General features: G+C 46.1%; 1 protein-coding gene across 1 annotated transcript; it reads left to right on the top strand.

Annotated features, from left to right (window-relative positions):
* Nucleotides 1-11,529: 11,529 nt before the first annotated feature.
* On the top strand, nt 11,530-16,207 carry RTL9 (retrotransposon Gag like 9). Its single transcript, XM_065916895.1, has 2 exons — nt 11,530-15,552; nt 16,091-16,207. Exons 1-2 carry the CDS (start codon nt 11,530-11,532, stop codon nt 16,205-16,207), a joined length of 4,140 nt encoding a protein of 1,379 aa, XP_065772967.1.
* Nucleotides 16,208-20,054: the final 3,847 nt, after the last annotated feature.

The raw sequence follows: 20,054 nt of genomic DNA, 5'->3' as shown, positions 1-20,054 counted from the left end.
AGATATTGATGACCTTCCCCAGGCCCTTCCCTCCCCACCCCAAAAAAAGACAGTATGAGTGACAATGAGCCCCGGTACTTACAGGTGCAGAGGATTTTCGGACAGGAAAATGGAGAAGGCAGGTTCCTGAATGTCTGCTGAGTCAGTTGCATCAGCTTAGGAAGTGATGATTGTAAAAATAAGATATTTGGAAAATCTTGTCGCCCTCTCCCCTTGTTTTTTCAGTCCATATCCAAACTCAGACCACCCCCTCTACCTCCCCAGGACATCTGTCTTTCCTGGCTGCCTGGCGCCTCCATGCCCCTTCTCGTGAGGGTGCTGGCAGCCACACTGCCTCTTGGAGCCTGTGGCCCAGCAAGGTAGTCAGGCTCCTGGGATTAGGCTGGCAAGAATGACTGTCCTCCAAACGATCAGCCCAGAGAAAGAGAGAGAGCAAGCAAACCCGAAAACAGGTCCAGGATGGAGAGCTCCTAGTGCTGAGCGTGTTTCTGGCGTATTCCGAAAGTGGCATCCACAGCAGAGAAAGTGTCCCAAAATAGCTCAGGCTGCCAATGCCTCGCTGAAACCTGAGAAAGAATTGCTGAATTCAAAGATCTGGGTCGCTGTGGGTGTGTGATTAAAGTGCGAATTTGTTGGTAGGAGGAACTCGAGCCATGAGCTTAGGAGAGACACGAGGTCACCTGGGGCATGGCCTGCCTTCTCTCTTCCAACTTGGTTAAGTGGCTGGTGGTGTCGGAAAGCTCCCCTGTGCAGAGTCAGGGGCTGGCAGGAGTTCCTGGGGACGCTGTTCTCATTCCCAGGTCTCTGATGCACTGACAGTATGAAATAGCAGTGCTCTATTTTCTGCATTTCCAACATGGGAACTGATACTGTTCAAAGGTTTCTTTAAGATGCTGCTCCATAACTGATGAAATTCCCCTTCCAGTAGATTTTTCATTTTTTTTGACCTTTGGCAAAATAAATGTCAACTCCTAAAAATCAACAGAGAAAGGCAAACAGTAGGGTCTCTGTGATTTTCTTGGGATTTGAGAAATCTTTGATGGTGGGTATACAATGCTGCCTATGGTACTGGGAAGGCTGAGGTCCACTCAGACACATGGTCTCATTTTGATATTTGCAAGATCTTGGGACATTTTCCTTTCATCAAGTGTGTTGAAATTTTAGGATTGTCTGCAGAGAGTATGGGTCAGTATGTGAAAAGTATAGCACACATCTCCCTTGGATCAGCCTTGGGGTTTAAGAAGAAAAAAGCAGAGCATTTGATTTCTGGCTCTAGATCTGCCTGTCTTTTGCTGAGTGATCTGGGACAAGTCACTTCTCTTCGCTGGATCTCAGGGTAAAATGAAGACAGTAATCCCCATTTTAATCCTAACCCAATGGTGTCTGAATCTGCAACTCTCTAGACTGTAGCCCACCAGGCTCCTCCATCCGTGGAACTTTCCAGGCAAGAATACTGGAGTGGGTTGCCATGACCTCATCCATGTGATCTTCCCAACCCAGGAATCAAACCCATGTCTCTTGTGTCTCTTCCAATGGCAGGTGGGTGCTTTACCACTAGCACCACCGGGGAAACCCCAATGGTATCAGTAGTGAAGATTAACGCCGAGGCTCACAAGAATGCTACTAGGGGGAGGGCTTGTCACTCTCAGTATTTGACAGCAGGCTTCAGTTCCTTAGGGGACCCTGACTGGTAGCCTGTATCAACACGCCTATAGTGAGCCCAGTGCATACCGCAGCACTAGGGGCTTCACGCATAGGGGTCAATGTTATGTCCAGTTCCAAGCTGTAGGACTTTCGATCAGTTGCTTAGTGCCCAGGAGTTCAGTTTTCCCATATGTCAGGTGGGTATACAAATTAATAATAATACAGGTCTACAATCCTTTATCTGAAACCATTGAGACTACATATGTTTTGGATTTCACGAGTCTTTTTTTAGATTTTAGTAAAGCAATATGTTGGTACATATAAAATATATAACACCACTTGTGGAATCTGGGGCACGTATTCTGTCATCAATCACACTAATATTTCTCAATGGGATAAATGAATAGCCTGGGCTTCCCTGGTGGCTCAGACAGTAAAGAATCTGCCTGAAATGCAGGAGACTGAGGTTCAAGACCTGGGTTGGGAAGATCCCCTGGAGAAGGGAATGGCAACCCACTCTAGTATTCTTGCCTGGAGAATTCCATGGACAGAGGAGCCTGGTGGACTACAGTCTATGGGGTTGCAAAAATTTGAGCATGACTGACTGAGCGAATAGCACACAAAACAATTCAGGCCCAGTTTGGCTACCATATGAGCTTGCCACAAAATTTCAGTTTTCAGAATCCTTTGGATGTCAAAAAGCCAGGTAAGAAATTGTGGACAATGAAAGAAGCTAATGTTTCTTTGGGCTTCTCTGGTGACTCAGCAGTAAAGAATCCACCTGTCAGTGCAGGAGACCTGGGTTCAATCCCTGGGTCAGGAAGATCTCCTTGAGAAGGAAATGGCAGCTCACTCCAGTGTTCTTGCCTGGGAAATCCCATGGACAGAGGAGCCTGGCAGGCTACAGTCCATGGGGTTGCAAAGAGTTGGCACGACTTAGCTACTAAACAATGTTTCTTTAGTGTGTGCCATGTGCAAGGTATGGTTCTAAGTAGTTTGTACACATTAACTGATTTAGTTGGGCCAATAACCCTATGAGGTGGGCATTACTATTATCACTACCATGCCCATTTTACAGATGAAGAAACTGAGGCTCAGAGAGGTTAAATCACCTGAGCAGAGTCCCAAAGTCTGTGAGGGGCAAAACTGGAATTCTAACCCAGACAGTTCAGCCTAAGAATCTGTGCTCTTAACCATCTTCTGTACAAACTCAATGGGGTTAAAATGAGGCTTCAAAGGCCCACAGGGGCCAAGCAAATCACTGTGAAAAAAGTCAGTGGCTGGTGGGTACTGAGGCAAAATAGTGAGCCAGTGGTCCATCTACAAGGAGCAGCTTACCCAGCTCCACCTGACTGTTCCCATCTCAGAACCAGGATCTGAGTCTTTCTGTTTCTCCCACATTATATAGGTGAAATCTCCTGACTTTCAAATGTTAGGAGTACTTTAAAAAATGGCAAAAAGATTGTAGGGGTCAAATAAAATCCGTCTACAGTCTGAATCCAGCCTGTGACTGCTAGTTTACAGACTCTGTGATGAGAGAATAGATGTGAAAAAGCTTTGAAAACTGAAGAACGTGTTCTAGACACAGACAGTCTCATTCTTAGGGTTATTTTTTTTTCCTTCACCATGTCTAGTTTTTTGAAAACTGGTATTCCTGGCCTAATGGAGATGAAAAGTTGGAATTAAATAGAGACTTCAGTGAACTTGAATGCTTCATTCCTTTGGCAGGCTGGATAAATGAGAAGCCTAGGTGTACTGGATGGGCTAAGCCTCAGAATTCCTGCCACACCCACAGGCCCCTTCTAAAGCGTTTCCATCCGCAGACCCTAGCCGAAGGAAGGAGCAGTTTCTTATGAATAGGTGGCTATGTTTGGTACCCACGTGACCCTGCTTCCCCCTGCCAATAGCTGACTGAGCCAGGAGAGGGCATCTGATCCAAGAGCAGTCACTCTATAGGTTAGCAAGTTGCCTAGGAGGGAACGTGGGATGAAAACTGCCCAACAAGCACAGTGGTGACTAAATTTGGGCCAATGAGAGTCTCTCGCTTGGGGAGCTTGAATACCAGACCTAGAAAGGGTGAGCAGTAGGCAACAGGGGCAGAATGCAGGCAGCAGGGCTCCCAAATAAGCAGGCCCAGGAGAGATGACTGAGCTTCAGCTAGGTGCCAGACACTTGACACACGTTTTGTGTTTAAAACATTGGAAGATCCTGTGAGGTAGGTACCGTTATTATCCCTGTTTTACAGACAAGATAACTGAGGTCAGTGCTGGGAGTTGGAATCCTGGGTTATGTGATATTAAATTCAGGATGGAGGGGACACGTGTATACCTGTGGCTGATTCATATTGATGTATGGCAGAAACCATCACAATATTGTGAAGCAGTTATCCTCCAATTAAAATAAATAAATTAATTAAAAATAATATTCAGGGTGTCCAGACCCCTAAGCCAGCTGTTCTTAAACTCTAGAGGGTTTTAGAATCACTTGGGTCAAAATGCAGATTCCTTGGCCTCACTCTGGACCTACTGAGTCTGACTCTCTAAATGTGGAGCCCCACCTCCCAACTCTGCATCTGCATTTTAACAGTCCTCACAGAGGAATGACTGATGCAAAAGGCTTTCCAACCACATTTAGAGAAATGCAGTTTGAGGGAGTATGGCAGGTACTGTAAACTGCTCTGCCTTCACCTTCAGAAATAAGGTCAAGGTTAACAGATGAGGTCAAAGTCCAATTGACACTCTTTTGGAAATAGGGCCGATTCTACAATAAGAGGACATCAGTCTGTCCTCTTTTCCAATTCCAGAAGTATCCACTGACACCAGTTACCTGAGGAAAGATGGCAGGCCTGAGATGAAGGCTCAGCACTTTGTAGAGAAAAACCTACCTATTTTTCAGCAAGCAGAGCTCATAGCAGCCATATCGTCACTAAGCATTTTCCACGAAGAACACACACTGCAGAGACTTCTATATTGGCAGCGAAGAACAGGAGAGAAAATGCCCAAAGGCAGAGACATAGATTATAAACCATGGGATTTAAAAATGTAAATCTATTTCCTAGGCCAAGCATAGAGATTCTCCTCAGCACTAGAATAGTTGTGTAAAAGATCCATCTGTGCTCTTCTTCACACCATTGATGAAAGGGTCGAACAGGATGGGACCAAGGCTTCTAGATTGTTGTAGAACCCCAGCCTGGCTATAGTATTAGCCAACTGAGCATTCATTTGCCTTTAGGAACTCTCCCTGGAGAGACAAGTAATAATCTGAAGGCTGCTTGGAGTGTCTCAAGTCAGAAACTGGTTTGTGAGCCAAATGCCTAATGGCATCAGGCAAATATTCCTACAAGACAGTCGGGTGATCCAAGGGATGGCAAAAGTCAAATGCGCTGGCCAAATCCTGCCCAGCAGGGCTTGAATTTGCACTTGGCAAGTTCTGTTTCTCTCATGTTCCTTTATGTGGACACTTTATTTATGTATGTTAATATCCTCACTTAGGCTCAGGTCAAACTCTGTTCTTCCCAGTTCTGGCCAGAAAGATTTCCTGTCTTACAGGTATCTGATCTTATCTTTGTTGATATTTTCACTGTGAGGGATTCCCTAAAGAAGGTCCTTGGATAAGTGCCCATCCTCCAGGAAAATTATTTCAGTCCTCGGGTGCAATGAGAAAGCCTGAGGACGATGTAGCCAGTGTTTTGTAAAGCAAAACCTATTTCATTGAAAGAGCTGTCCTTTATCCTGAGATTGTTTGCTTCTCTTTTTGTGTTTAAAGAAAATCCTTTCTAGGAAATGATAGTTTGGGGTTGTTTTGTCTTGCTTGTTCCTTTACTTGGAAAAATAAAAACCTGGCAACCTACTGTCAGTCTTCCCAGGTTTTTGGTTTGTGTTAGCTGCTAGTCTTGGGAACCTGGTTTAATTTCACTTCTGCTAGAACCTCTAGGTACCTTCTATCACCACTTCCATCCTAAGTGCTTATAAATTACCTGCTTCATAATTTGTGGCAGAATCTCTCCAAGGATAGACATCAAGCTTACAGCTCTGGAGTTTACAGTATACTGGTCTGTAGTTTCCTTCTTTAAGAAAATTGGGATGCTGCCCATGTGCAGTCCTTTGATATCCCTCCTGTTCTCTCCGATTGCACAGGACAGCAGCTAATGCAAGGCAGTTCCGTTTGCTCTTCTTAAAATGTTCTTTTCCCTATAGAGTTGGACATGCATATACATGTTGTTTGGGGAATTTGCAGCACATCCAATGAAAGTGTAATTCCCAACTAACAGTCAAATCTTTCTCTTTGGAGCTACCCAGAACACACCTACCCTCTCTTCCATATGACAGCCCTTCAGAGACTCGAAGACAGTGTGTGACTCTCCTTTGAGTTAAGAGCACCAGCTGAGTCAGACAGTCGCGAGTGACAAGCCCAGCTTCACCCCGTCTCGGCTGTGGGAGCCCAGGTGAGTTACTTGATTTTATTTTCTCTCCATTTGGTTTTTTTAAAAGCTGATTTATAAGATGAGGGTTAAAAAACCCCACTTCATTGGTTCATTGTGTGATAAATGATGTGATATAAAGTTGATTTATAAAATGAGGGTAAAAAAACCCACTTCATTGGTTCGTTGTGTGATAAATGATGTGATATATGTAAAGAGCTTAACCCAGTGCCTGGCAGAGTGAGGATTCCATGAAGGTGAGCTCTATCCCCTTTGATTTATAAAGAGCCAGGTGGGCATTTTAAGCATCAGGGCTATTGGAGAAGTGGGGTGAGAAATGGGGTGAGGGAGGTGGCAGACCCTCAGGTAGATCAGGTCTTCCTCTACCCTGAGGTTGTCTCTTTTCTGTTATCCTGATGCTTGCTTGCTAGTGCCGGGGGAGAGGCTATCATGCAGAATCTCAGGAAAAGTTTATTTTCAAGAGCTGGAGAGCTCTTTGTTGACATATTGAACTGTCTCTTATTTATTCTTATTTCCCTGAGCAGCTAGTCCAAACTCAATTACCTTTTGTGAGGCAGCAAGCATGTGACACTTTCTACTAGCTGTATTGATCAGTGTAGACTGGGCCAGACGTGAAAGATCTGAGATGCTAAGCAGCAGTTTCTGGGCTTTTCCTTCCTTAGTAGGCCTCCCCTTTCTGTGTCTATAGAAACACCAGCACAAACAAAATGAAAATCTGGGATCCAAATGGCCTGCAAGCACCCCTGCTAGGTAGCCACCTTAGAAGACAGCTGATGATTAATGGTCACAGTGAACCAGAACTTGAACTCCTGGAGTGTCCAGAGTCAGAGTGGTTTTCTAACAGGAGCTCTTTGCGCACCCTGGGTTTTGCAAGCAATTGCATGATATGAACTCCAAATGCCATTGCAGCTAGAAAAAGTTTGGAAGGAGACACACCCAACTGTGAACAGACAGAGGAATGGAACTTGAGGGGATGGGGTGGGGTGGGGTAGGTACAGGACTGGCTTTATCTGTAGGTAGGATTTCAAGTTTTTATCTTGAGAATATATTCCTAGATTACTTGTGTAATTCTTAGGCATAAATAAAAGTAGAAAAATAAGAAATTGGATTTTTTAAAAATAATAATAATAAATAAAAGTAAGCCACTAGAGATCGTTTTCAGAGGTCACTACTTATCAAGGATCTCAGTGATACAAGAATTAAGCCTATTGGAGAAGAAAGGTTACTTGGGTGGGGAAATGTTGGGGGCCCTTAGAGAGGGGAAAGGAGAGGGCTAGAGATAGAACTGTAGAGGAACATACCTTTCAAAAGAAAGAAAAATAGAACTGTAGAGGAACATACCTTTCAAAAGAAAGAAAAATAGAACTGTAGAGGAACATACCTTTCAAAAGAAAGAAAAATATTTTTTTCTTCTAATACAATAATATTTATATGGACAGATGAGAAAATACAACTAAGAAAAACGAAAGTAAAAATTCTCTTTAATCCAGTCACTCAGGTATGGTCACTGTTAACATTTTGGTATACATCTTTCCAAACTGTATTTTTTTCTATGCAAAAATATACATATTTATTTTATAAAAATCAGATAATCATTTTCACTGAACACTGCAGATGTACAATGATTTGTTTAATCATTCAGTGGATTGGGTTCTGACACTGGCATTTAGGTAATTTCCAAGTTTTTATGATCATAAACAACAGTGCTTTCTAGCTGTGTGACCTTGGGAAAGTTAACTAACCTCTCTGTGCCTCATCTGAAAATGAGAGTGATAATACCTACCTCATAGGGCTGCTGTGAGCAGCAAATGAGATTTTGCATGTATAGTGCTTAGCATAGTGCCTGGCACAGTAAACATTAGCTGTTATTATTAAGTATAATAATAATAATAATTGTTGTTGTTGGGTTCCCTGTGAGTACTTTTTTGGTTTAGGGTAGGGGGAGAGTGACTGGAAGTTTTCTCTTTGAGTAGTATACTACAGTGAGTTCTGGAGTCAAACGGAGCTGTATGGTTTTGGTCATGTCAGTTCACTTTGCCGAGACTCAGTTTTCTTATCTGTAAACTGAGAAAAACACCTAGCTTACAGGATAGATGTTGGGATCAAATGAGAGAATGCATGTAAAACCCTCAGTGTAGTTCTTGGCATGTAGCAAGAGTTCCAAGTCAGTTGGTATTGTTATTATTACTATTATTATTATCACAACTAGTGGGGGTAGGAAGAACATGGTGGCACTTGGGGAGTGTTTCTAATCACTAGTCTGTTTACAAAAAGAGGAAATTAGTCTGATTCTGGAATCAGACTAACTTGGGCTCATATCAGGGCTTTGCCATGTGCTGGCTGTATGATACTGGTTACAATTTCTCCAAGCACCTCTCACCATTTGTGAAAGAATATATTACACACACACACACACACACAGACACACAGACACACACACACATAATAAAACTGAATCACTGCTATACACCTGAAATTAACATAACATTATAAATCAATTGTACTTCAAAAAAAATAAAATTGAAAAAAAGAAAATGAAGGAAAAAATTTCTAAAGCATAAAGTAAATGGGAATGGAGTCAGTGCCTACCTTGCAGGTGTGGCTACAAGGTGTGAAGGATATAAAACAAGTGTAGTGCTTAGCCTGAGTGCCCAGGTATTGTTGGGTGATAATTATCTTTGGTTGTTGGAGCACGGGGAGGTTTATAACAAGCTGAATGCCTCTCCCCAACCCCTAGATTCTGAGTCCCTGGGGTACTTCAACTTCACCAAAAGGTTTTGCCCTATTCGGGGCTTAGGGACCATTTCTGCCCTTAGTATAAGGGTTGGAGGGCTCCTGATTCAGAAGGCTCTGGCAAATCTTCCTGTTAATTCTACCCTGATCTTGTGTCCCAGTTCTAGAAAGCAGGCTGAAGTCCTGCTTCTATGAACAAGCTCTCACCTGGTATGCTTAAGAATGGCATGCTTTTCTTGCCAGCTGTCTGGATGCCCTGGAGCCTCATTGTTGAATTCTAACCCTATGGCGGGGTAGCTGGTTGCCTGATTTCCCCCCGAGTCTCTGACACTAGTGCCAGTTGCTTTTTAATTGTCACCATTGCTGGGCTCTCTTCAGCCCCATGGCCCATCCTTCCAAACCCTGGCTTACCTGCACCTGAACGCATTCTTCTCTGCTCCACTCAGCCTCCAGTCCTGTTCCCTCTATCCCCTGCCTGCTCTTCCACAGCCCACTGGTGGTAACGCCTGGCTCCCACGACCCTGGTGACCGCTCAGTCACAGAGAGAACGTCTCATTTCCTGAGCCAAGACCCTTTCGGTCTCATCTCTTTACTTGTGTGACTCTCCTCTCTCCTTTGGGATGGGCAGAGGTGGGCAGAGTGGGCTGGTGCAGCTATTGGGGGCAAGGGGAAGAAGGGTGGAGTTGCATAGGCCAAGTGCTAAACCGGAGCTTCTGGAGGGCTGTCAAGTGAAACGCGGCCAGAGGCAAATGTCAGAGCCTATATAGAGGCAGGAATCTGGGACCAGAGAGACAGAGCAAGCACTAGCAAGTCAGGAGCAGTGGGGCGGGTGGGCGGGTGGGCAGGCTGGCTGGCTGGCGGGCAGGAGGGGGGCGTGGCAGGGGATAGCTAAGGGAGATTGCAGAGAACAGCTGCTGGTACTGGGTCTTACTTTAATGAACTGGCTGGGCATGGGGCATAAGTAAATTGGCCAGACCAAAACAACTAGAGGCGTAAAGGACTTACTCCCTCTCTTCTCCCTGACTGGCAAGGTAAGATCTTTCCGGGTTTTGCCTGGTGGGAAACTGTGGCATGTTCAGGGATTTTTCTGAAGATGTGGTAGGCGGGGGTGGTCATCTACAGCTGCCCATTTAACCCATCTTTCCCATTGCACCAATTATTAGAGTAACCACGGTCCTAGCATGAGTCCAGTATTTCAGATAAGGTGGATCATTATAGCACAGCAGAGAAGAGTTAGGGGGTCTCTGGAGTTGGGTGGACCTGGGAACCCAAGTGACTGCAGGCAAATTATGAAGGCTCTCTGGACCTTAGCTTTCTCCTTTGTAAGATGAAGATTTTGACTTGTCACTGAGGATGACCAAAATCTCTCAGTGTTGCTGTGTGTGGGGACCAAGTAAGACAGTGCATGTAAAGTGCCCAGTAGGGTGCTTGCCAGTCATCATATGCTCAAGAAATGTTGAGCATTTGACACTTCTGTTGCTAGCATTCTCAATATTATTATGAAGGCATGTTGCACCAGATTGATGAGTTTTGTGACATTGTTCCAAATGAGCAAGTGTTCCATTGGGGGCATGAGCAGGCTGAGGGGACATGTCAACATTGTGTAATGTGTGTGTTAGTTTCCAAGTTCTGTGCCAAGAAGCCCCATTGGAGGCTGCTTATGGAAGTAGGCCAGAGGGGTGAGGCTCTGGGCTTTCCCACTCACCCTTACCCAGTTGTCAGAGAAGCTTGAAGTTTGTACTTCCTATAGACTGAGCTTCAAGTGAACCATGATCTAGGACATCAGAGAGGTAACTGAATGTAGCCTTAGGGATGCCAAAGGATAGACAACCCCAAGGAGTAAGTGATAGTCAAAGACAAACAGTTTCTAGTATTTAAGTGATCTTATTCTAACCCCAACCCCAACTAATTTGAGCGCACTGGTAAAATGGGAATAATACTATTGTAAGATTCCAATGCGTAATGCTTATGCATCCTGGTACACTGTAGACACTAAAGTGTACTGCCTTGAACACACTAGGTGAGCAGTAAGTGGTAGTAATAGTGGTGATTTTTGTTATTAAAAATGTTAATAAATAGGATTTTCAGTTTGTGGAATGCTACTCTCATTGATCAGTTAAATGCCTTCCTTTTCCTGGGGAAGACATTTAGGGCCATTAGAGTAGTAAAATGGGGATTAAAGCACTAGCAGGACTCAATGAGCACGAGGAACTAATAGTTATCCTGGGGCGAAGGCTGTTCTCATCCAGGCCCTTGGCTGGCTTGCTAGTGCTGTGATGGGAGACAGCATAGCTCAGGAACCGGCACTTCTCACAATTTTCCAGAAGGTGGTGCTGCTGTTTCATTTCAACCAGGACCTCCCAGGCTCTGGGCTGCTGAAGTTGCCAGTGTTGATAGCTTTTATAAAACTGAGAGTGTGTGTTGTGTGACTGAGCCGGTTGGTTTGAAAAGGATAGGGGTGGAAAGGATAGTTACTCCAGCTTCAAATTTGTTTAATGCCATACAGCTTCTTTAACCTGAGAGGCCCATCTCTGATGCCACAGAGCCATAAGAGATCTCCATCACGAATCATTTGTCTATTTCCCCATCTTCTTGATATTGTCTTTTGACTGCTAAACTTGTTTCCTGTTTACAGATTTTTTGCCACTTGGGCTTCAGCAGAACCCCTGATATAATTGCTTCAGAGGTTCTCTACACACTGTCCTTTGACCATGGCAGATACATCAATACCCTTAAATTCACTGCAGTTCAGCAATGTGCCGAGGGAGGACAATGGTGACACCCAAAATAGGGAGACGACCTTCTCTGGACCAACGCTAGAGAACAGAGCAGAGGGCCAAATTCTGCCTTCTAGTGTCCAGCCTATGGTCTCAACTTCAGCATCAGACCCTGGAGGGATGTCCACACAGCTGATGACATCCCCAGCCTTTGACACCATGGCCACGGCTCTAATGGGAACAGCAAACTCTGGAGTTGTGTCCTCACCGCTCCTGTCAGACTCTGGGGCACTGTCCCCATTGTTAATGCCAACTTCGGATTCAGAGGCGCTGTCCCCACTGTTAATGCCAACCTCAGACTCTGGGATGCTGTCCCCATTGCTAATGCCAGCCTCAGATTCTGGAACATTGTCTCCATTGCTTTCCACTTCAGAGTATGGATTAATGTCCCCAGGGCTGATGACGATTCCTGACTTTGGAACAATGTCCACAGCACTAACGGCAACACCGGATTCTGAAGACATATCACCATTGGCAATGTCAGTCTCATCCTCTGAGGCAATGGCCACACCACTGATGCTAGCCCCAGATTCTGGAGAGCTCTCCCCACTGCTAATGCCAGATAGTAACCCCGGAGAAATGTCCACACAGCCAGGGCCAGCTCCAGGCTTTGAAGGAATGTCACCATTGCAAATTACAGATGAAGACACTGAAGCAATGTCCAAAGTGCTAATGACTGCCCTGGTCTCTGGAGAGATCTCTTCACTGCTCATGTCAGACACAGACTCGGAAGCAATCTCCTCACTGATAATGTCAGCCCTAACTTCTGAAGCGATGCCCACCCAACCAACGAGTACCCAAGATTCTGGGGACATGTCCACCCAGCTAATGTCAGGCCCAGACTCTGGAGTAGAGTCTTCACCACTAATGACAGCTCCAGGGTCTGAAGCCATATCCTCACCGCTCCTGTCAGTCCCCGAGGCTGGAGAAATGCCCACTTTGTCAAAGCCAGCCCCAGATGCTGAGGCAGTGTCCCCACTGCTAATGATGGCTCTAACCTCTGGAGGGATGCCCACCCAACTGATGCCAGCCCAAAGCTCTGGAGCTATGTCCTCACAGTTAACACAAAATCTAGATTCTCAGATTGTGTCTACTCCACCAATGAGAGCAACAGCCTCCGGGGAGATGTCTGCATCGTCAGCAAGAGCCTCAGATTCTGGAGCAAGGTCGACACTGCAAATGAGAACCCCAGCCTCTGGCAATATGTCCACGCTGCTAAAGACAGTCCCGGACTCTGCAGCACTGTCCACCCCACTGATGACGGCCACAACCTCTGGAGCCATGTCCGCAGAGCCAGTGCCAACCGCAGCCTCTAGAGGAATGTCCACACACTTAACGACTCATACTTCTGGAGCCACATCCACAGGTTTTATGAAAGCCCCAGCCAGTGGGGCAAAGTCGACACCACGAATGAGAGCTCCAGCCTCGGGGGCAATGTCCATCCCATCCAGCACAGCCCCCTTCTCTGAAACAGTATCTATGCTACAAATGACCACCCCAGCCTCTGGGTCAGTGTCCACACTGCGAATAAGAGCGCCTGTCTCTGGAGCAACATCTAGGTCACAAAGGAGAGCCACAGCCTCGAGAGTGACAGCCGGACCACAAATGCGAGCTTCTGGAGCCATGTCCACCCCACAGATGACAGCCAAAGCCTCTGGATCCATGTCCTCACTATTAACGAGAGACACAGCTCCGGGAGTGATGTCCGTGCCACCGATGAAAGCTACGGCCTCAGGAGCATTGTCCAAGCCACTAACAACATCCAAAGCCTCAGAAGCAATGTTCATGCAGCAAATGACAACCGCAGCTTCTGGAGAGATCTCCACAATGCTAATGAGAGACATAGCTTCTGGAGCCATGTCCATGCCACAGATGACAGACGCTGCGTCTGCCGGGATGTCCACACCACTAATGAGGGCCCCAGCCTCTGGAGACGTGTCCACACCACAAATGACAGCCGCAGCCTCTGGAAGCATGTCCATGCCCCTAATGAGAGCCCCGGGCCCTGGAGCCATGCCCACAGTGCTAATGAGATCCACAGTCTCTGGAAAGATGCCCAGTCAGCCAATAGGCACTCAAGACTTTGGGGGAATGTCCATGTCATTCAAAAGATTCATGACCTCTGGAGGGATGTCCACGTTGCAGATGCGAGCCCCAGCCTCTGAAGTGATGTCCACACCAAAAATTAGAGCCCCGAGGTTTGGGGCAGTATCCACACCCCTGATAAGAGCCTCAAACCCTGGAGAGGTGTCCACACTTCTCACAAGAGCTTCGTCCTCCGGAGAGATGTCCTCAGCACTAACGAGACCCCCAACTTCTGGGGAGACAGCCACCACCCCTCTGAGAGCCCCAGCTTATGGAGCGATGTCTCCTCTGCAAAGAACAGCCACAGCCTCTGGCATGATGTCCATGCCACAAATGAGGGCTCCAATCTCTGGGCCAATATCCACACCACTCATGAGATCCACGGCCTCTGGAGTGATGTCCATGCCTCAGATGACAGCCGTGGCCTCTGGAGGGGTGTCCATGCCATTGTTGAGGGCCCCCACCTCTGGAGCAACATCTGCACCGCAGATGCTCACAGCAGCATCTGCAGAGGTGTGCACACTATCCATGCGAGCCCCCAGCTTGGGAGTGATGTCCCCGCCGTTATTAAGGGCTCCAGTCTCTGGAATTATGTGCACACCCCCAAGGAGACCCTCAGTCTCTGAAGATGTGTCCACAGAGTTCATGAGAGCTCCAACCTCTGGAAAGATGGCCACCGCACAAACCACAGCCATGGCCTCGGGAGGGATGTCCAAGCCATTCATGAGAGCCGTGGCCTCTGGAGTAACACCCATGCCACTGATGTCTGCCATGGCTTCTGGAGAGACATCCAAGCCACTAATGAAAAGCCTGTCATCTGGGGCAATGTCCACACTGCAAACAAGAGTTGTGAGTTCTGGATCTACGTCCTTGCCACAAACGACATACGCAGCCTCAGGAAAGATGTCCACACCGCCGATGAGAGTCTCGGCTTCCGGAGCCACATCCACACCACTTATGAGAGCCTCAGCTTCTGGAATGATGTCCATGCCACTTCTGAGACCCATATCCTCTGGGGGGATGTCCATGCCACTAATGAGAGCCACAGTCCCAGGAGCCATGTCCACATCCCAAATGGCAGCCGCAGCCCCTGGAATGATGTCCACCCTGGGAATCAAAGCCACAGACTCTGGGGAAACATCTGCCCCTCGCATCAATGTCACAGCCTCTGGATCAAAGTCCACACCACATGCGACGACCACCCCCCGCAAAACAGTAAAGCCACCACCAGATGAAGTCCCATCTCTTGGCATGCTGACCCCAGCACTCTGTTACCTCTTAGAAGAACAGGAAGCAGCCCGGGGTTCATGCCCTGTGGAAGAGGAGGTGGAGATTGATGAGGAGAAGCAAATGAAGGGATTTTTGAATGATTCAGAGAAAATGGCCTTTCTGGTGTCTCTTCATCTGGGGGCAGCAGAGAGGTGGTCCATCTTGCAGATGGAGGTAGGAAATCCCCTCACCAGTGAAGATAAATCTTTCCTGAGAAGATCCCAGGGCTTATATGACTCCCTGTCTGAAGTTGACATCCTCAGTGCGGTTCTCTGCCATCCCAAGCAGGGCCAGAAGTCGGTCAGGCAGTATGCCACTGACTTCCTTCTGCTGGCCCGACATTTGTCTTGGTCTGATGCCATTCTGCGGACCAGGTTCCTGGAAGGACTCTCTGAAGCTGTTGCCACCAAAATGGGCCGGATCTTCCTGAAGGTGGCTGGCAGCCTAAAGGAGCTGATAGATAGGTCTCTCTATACCGAGTGCCAGCTGGCAGGAGAGAAGAATTCCCGAGGCCGCTCCAGCCAGGTTCTGACATCACCCTGTAAGCGGAATAGCGAGGAGGCAATGGAGAATGAACTGAACCCCCAGCAGCAGACTGAGGAGGTAATGATGGGGAAATACACTCAAGGTTTCTGAATAGAAAATTGAAGGCACCCTGCTCCTTTGTGTAGACTAAGGAAGAGGCTGGGGGAAGCATTGAGCTCCTAGACCATAAACCCCAACCTAGAATTTTGTCAGTGAGCCTGGTTAGGCCCTTATTTTGGGCATATTAACCCAAACTCCATTAACTTTGTGGAGCCTTGCCCTACCCAAGATACTCAAGGCATGGGGGTGGTTAAAGAAGATTTATCTTCTGAGGGAACTGGTTGGGCTCAGTCCCAACTCGCTACTGCTGATTCCAGGTCCAGTTCTAAAAGAGGGGTCATGTTTTGGAGGCTGGGTCCCACCTACAGCCACATGTGTTGTAGACCCAGGTCACTAGGGAATTTGTGACCTTGGGTCACACTTTTTATACAAATAAGGTACATTGGCCAAGTTTCTTGATATGCTAAGTGATTGAGATTATCCAGGTAGAACCCCACTTGTCATAGTAAGCATGGCTCTTACATTTGCTGTTTTTGTTTTTTTTTCTCACTCCCAGCACCAGCATGTTCCCAAACGCTGTTATTACCTGAAAGAGCATGAAGACCCTCAAGAGGGTCTGCACGACCACCTTCGAAAGAGCACAGGCCATCAGAAGGCCCCCACTAACAAGTAATGCTACCTGGACTCTTCTCCTGTGATATCCAACTTGGCTGCTAACTTGAGGACTGGTTCCTAGACTCATTCCATGCAATTGCATCATTAAAACTTGTGGCCTTTCCCCCTTCAGCACCCCCTCCAGGTGCATCCCACCCTATCCCCCACTTGGTTGACTTGACCTTCTCTTTCACCCCACATGCCTTTGACCTGCCCCAGCAATCAGAACGTGGACTTCAAGAATGTTTGTTGTATGAGGTTCTGAACTCCCATTACCAACAAGGACAGTGCTAGTTCCTGGTCCAGGGAGAAGTCTAGGCAGGAGAAACTATGTCCTACCTCAAAAACACCTTAGAGTGTCTTGCCACATGTCATCAGGCAAAGTTGAGGAAGCCCTGGTCCCATTTCACCTGGCAGGGGAGCCCATAAGGAGAGTGATGCCCACTCCAATACCATCCTTTTCATCCAGTATACTTGTCCCTATATGCCCCAACTCATAGCACTTAAATTTGGTCTCCAAGGCCCTTGTCCTGTTTATAGTCTCCATCCTGAACCATTCGTTTTGACCCATGGTAACAATCTTAGTAATAGCTAATGTTTATTGTTTATGTACTATGTGACAGGTAGTGGGCTAAATTCTTGACAAGCATCATCTCACTACATTCTTACCATAACCCAACTTGTTCTTCTGTTGTCAACTTCTGAAGTCTTGATCTATTGTCAGTGGCCATTGTCTTGTCCCTCAGTGTGAAATTTCTAGCTCTGACCTTTGGGTGACCTCCTCAGTTGTTAATTGCCCTCACTCCCCTTGGCTATTGTGCTTTGTGGCCAGCACTCTTGATAAAGATCTTGGTCTTTAAACAGGCATAGATAGAACATAATGTGAGCAGTGTTTGCCTTAATGTGGTGGGATTATGGGTGTTTTAATGTTCTTCTTTTTACTTCTCTCTACTTTCCAGATTCTCTACAGTAAGCATGTATTACATTTGTAATCGTTAAAGTAAATAAAGTTCATTTATGAAAAAAAGAATTAACTGTGGCTAACAGAATTTGATTTATTGAGTCCTTCATTCAGTCAATATTTATTATCTAACATGTGTCAGCCACTGTTTTGGGGACAGACAGATAAGAACATTGATCAAACGAAAACTTCGTTCCAATGGAAGAGGGAGACAGACAATAAGTAAGAAAACACATAAGTAAGAAAGGCTGAAATTGTGGTGAAGGCTATAAAAGACAGGAAATAAAGATAATGGGGAATTTGATACTAACAGCAAATTTATTTATTCAATAATAGTCCATGTAATTGGGTTACTCAAAGATCTTTTAAAAACAGTAGGAGTGACATGATTAGAAACACATTTTAGAAAACTAACTTGGACAAAGGAGCCTAGCAGGCTACAGTCCATGGGGTCGCAAAGAGGTGGACATGACCGAGTGCCTGAGCACGGCAGCAAGCACTGCAATAGTACGGGTGACTGACTCTTCAGATGACTCAATCTAAGGTCAGGGCAGTGGGGATGAAAAGAGGCACAGAGACCAAATCTTCTCTGAGGGTTTAAGTCTGCTGCTCCATTACCCTAAACATTGGATCTGTTTCCAGGAAGAGGAAAATGATTCTCAGAAAAAACAAAGATTAGCAGACAAATTGGCAGCCCCATGGTGATATAGAGAAGAATCTGGCTCTGTGGGCTGCCTGTGGATGCATCAGTCACCAGTGCTGTTGCCTCAGTCCTGGGAGTGGGGCAGGGGAGGAAGAGGGTTCAACTGGTTGGGAAACCAAAATTCTAAGTAGTGGGACTCTGGGGACCCAGTTTTCCTCTCTTATCTGATCTTGTTGGCTCACAACTGGTCCAGTCCAGGCCAGAGTGGATTTTTGGATATCCATGTTCAGCCAGAGCTGCTCTTAGCTCAGGGAAAGGGCTGTTGACTTTCCTGAAAAAGAAATTGATGATATAGAATCACAATTTGTGTCTGGAACCTATATAGGGGAAGGCACATGTCTTAAAAATGAAAACTAATTTTCCAATCACCATGATAATGCAGAACGATCACAAGTCTCTGCTTCATTTCTCACCCCAGTCATTCTTTTCCCCTTGGCTTTTGCCACTCCTGTCCCTTAAGAGAAAAATGGAATAAATGAAGTCTGATCATACCCTGTATAATCGTGAGGGATTTGATTTAGGTCATACCTCAATGGTCTAGTGGTTTCCCCTACTTTCTTCAATTTAAGTCTGAATTTGGCAATAAGAAGTTCATGATCTGAGCCACAATCAGCTCCCAGTCTTGTTTTTGCTGACTGTATAGAGCTTCTCCATCTTTGGCTGCAAAGAATATAATCAATCTGATTTCAGTATAGACCATCTGGTGATGTCCATGTGTAGAGTCTTCTCTTGTGTTGTTGGAAGTGGGTGTTTGCTATGACCAGTGCGTTCTCTCGACAAAACTCTATTAGCCTTTGCCTGCTTCATTCTGTACTCCAAGGCCAAATTTGTCTGTTACTCCAGGTGTTTCTTGACTTCCCACTTTTGCATTCCAGTCCCCTATAATGAAAAGGACATCTTTTTTGGGTGTTAGTTCTAGAAGGTCTTGTAGGTCTTCATAGAAACATTCAACTTCAGCTTCTTCAGCATTATTGGTCCAGGCATAGTCTTGGATTACCATGATATTGAATGATTTGCCTTGGAAACAAGCAGAGATCATTCTGTCATTTTTGAGATTGCATACAAGTACTGCATTTCTGACTCTTTTGTTGACTATGAGGGCTACTCCATTTCTTCTAAGGGATTCTTGCCCACAGTAGTAGATATAATGGTCATCTAAGTTAAATTCACCCATTCCAGTCCATTTTAGTTTGCTGATTCCTAAAATGTCTATGTCCACTCTTGCCATCTCCTGTTTGGCCACTTTCAATTTGCCTTGATTCATGGACCTAACATTCCAGGCTCCTATGCAATATTTCTCTTTACAGCATCGGACTTTGTTTCTATCACCAGTCACATCCGCAATTGGGTGTTGTTTTTGCTTTGGCTCCGTCTCTTCATTCTTTCTGGAGTTATTTCTCCACTGATTTCCAGTAGCATGTTGGGTACCTACCGACCTGGGGAGTTCATCTTTCAGTGTCCTATCTTTTTGCTTTTTCATAGTGTTCATGGGGTTCTCAAGGCAAGAATACTGATGTGGTTTGCCATTCCATTCTCCAGTGGGTCACATTTTGTCAGAACTCTCCACCATGACCCATCTGTCTTGGATGGCCCTACACGGCATGGCTCATAGTTTCATTGAGTTAGACAAGGCTGTGGTCCATTTGATCAGGTTGGTTAGTTTTCTGTGACTGTGGTTTTCAGTCTGTCTGCCCTCTGATGGAGAAGGCTAAGAGACTTATGGAAGCTTCCTGATGGGAGAGACCGACTGAGGGGGAAAGTGGGTCTTGTTCCGATGGGCAGGGCCATGCTCATTAAATCTTTAATCCAATTTTCTGTTGATGGGTGGAGCTGTTTTCCCTCCCTGTTATTTACCTGGGGCCAAACTATGGTGGAGGTAATGAAGATAATGGTGACCTCCTTTAGAAGATCCCATACATGTACTGCTACACTCAGTGCCCCCACCAGCAGGCTACCGCCAACCCACACCTCTGCTGGAGACTCCTGGACACTCCCAGACAAGTCTGGGTCAGTCTCTTGTGGGGTCACTGCTCGTTTTCCCTGGGTCCTGGTGTGCACAAGGTTCTGTTTATGTCCTCCAAGAATCTATTTCCCAGTCCTGTGTAAATTCTGGCAGCTCTATGGTGGGATTAATGGTGACCTCCTCCAAGAGGGCTTATGTCATACCCAAGTCTGCTGCACCCAGCCATGCCCAAGTCTGCT

Source organism: Muntiacus reevesi, chromosome X, assembly GCF_963930625.1.
Source record: "Muntiacus reevesi chromosome X, mMunRee1.1, whole genome shotgun sequence".
NCBI lineage: Eukaryota > Metazoa > Chordata > Mammalia > Artiodactyla > Cervidae > Muntiacus > Muntiacus reevesi.
The sequence above is the reverse complement of the archived record's forward strand: the minus strand, read 5'-3'. Positions and strand labels throughout refer to the sequence as shown.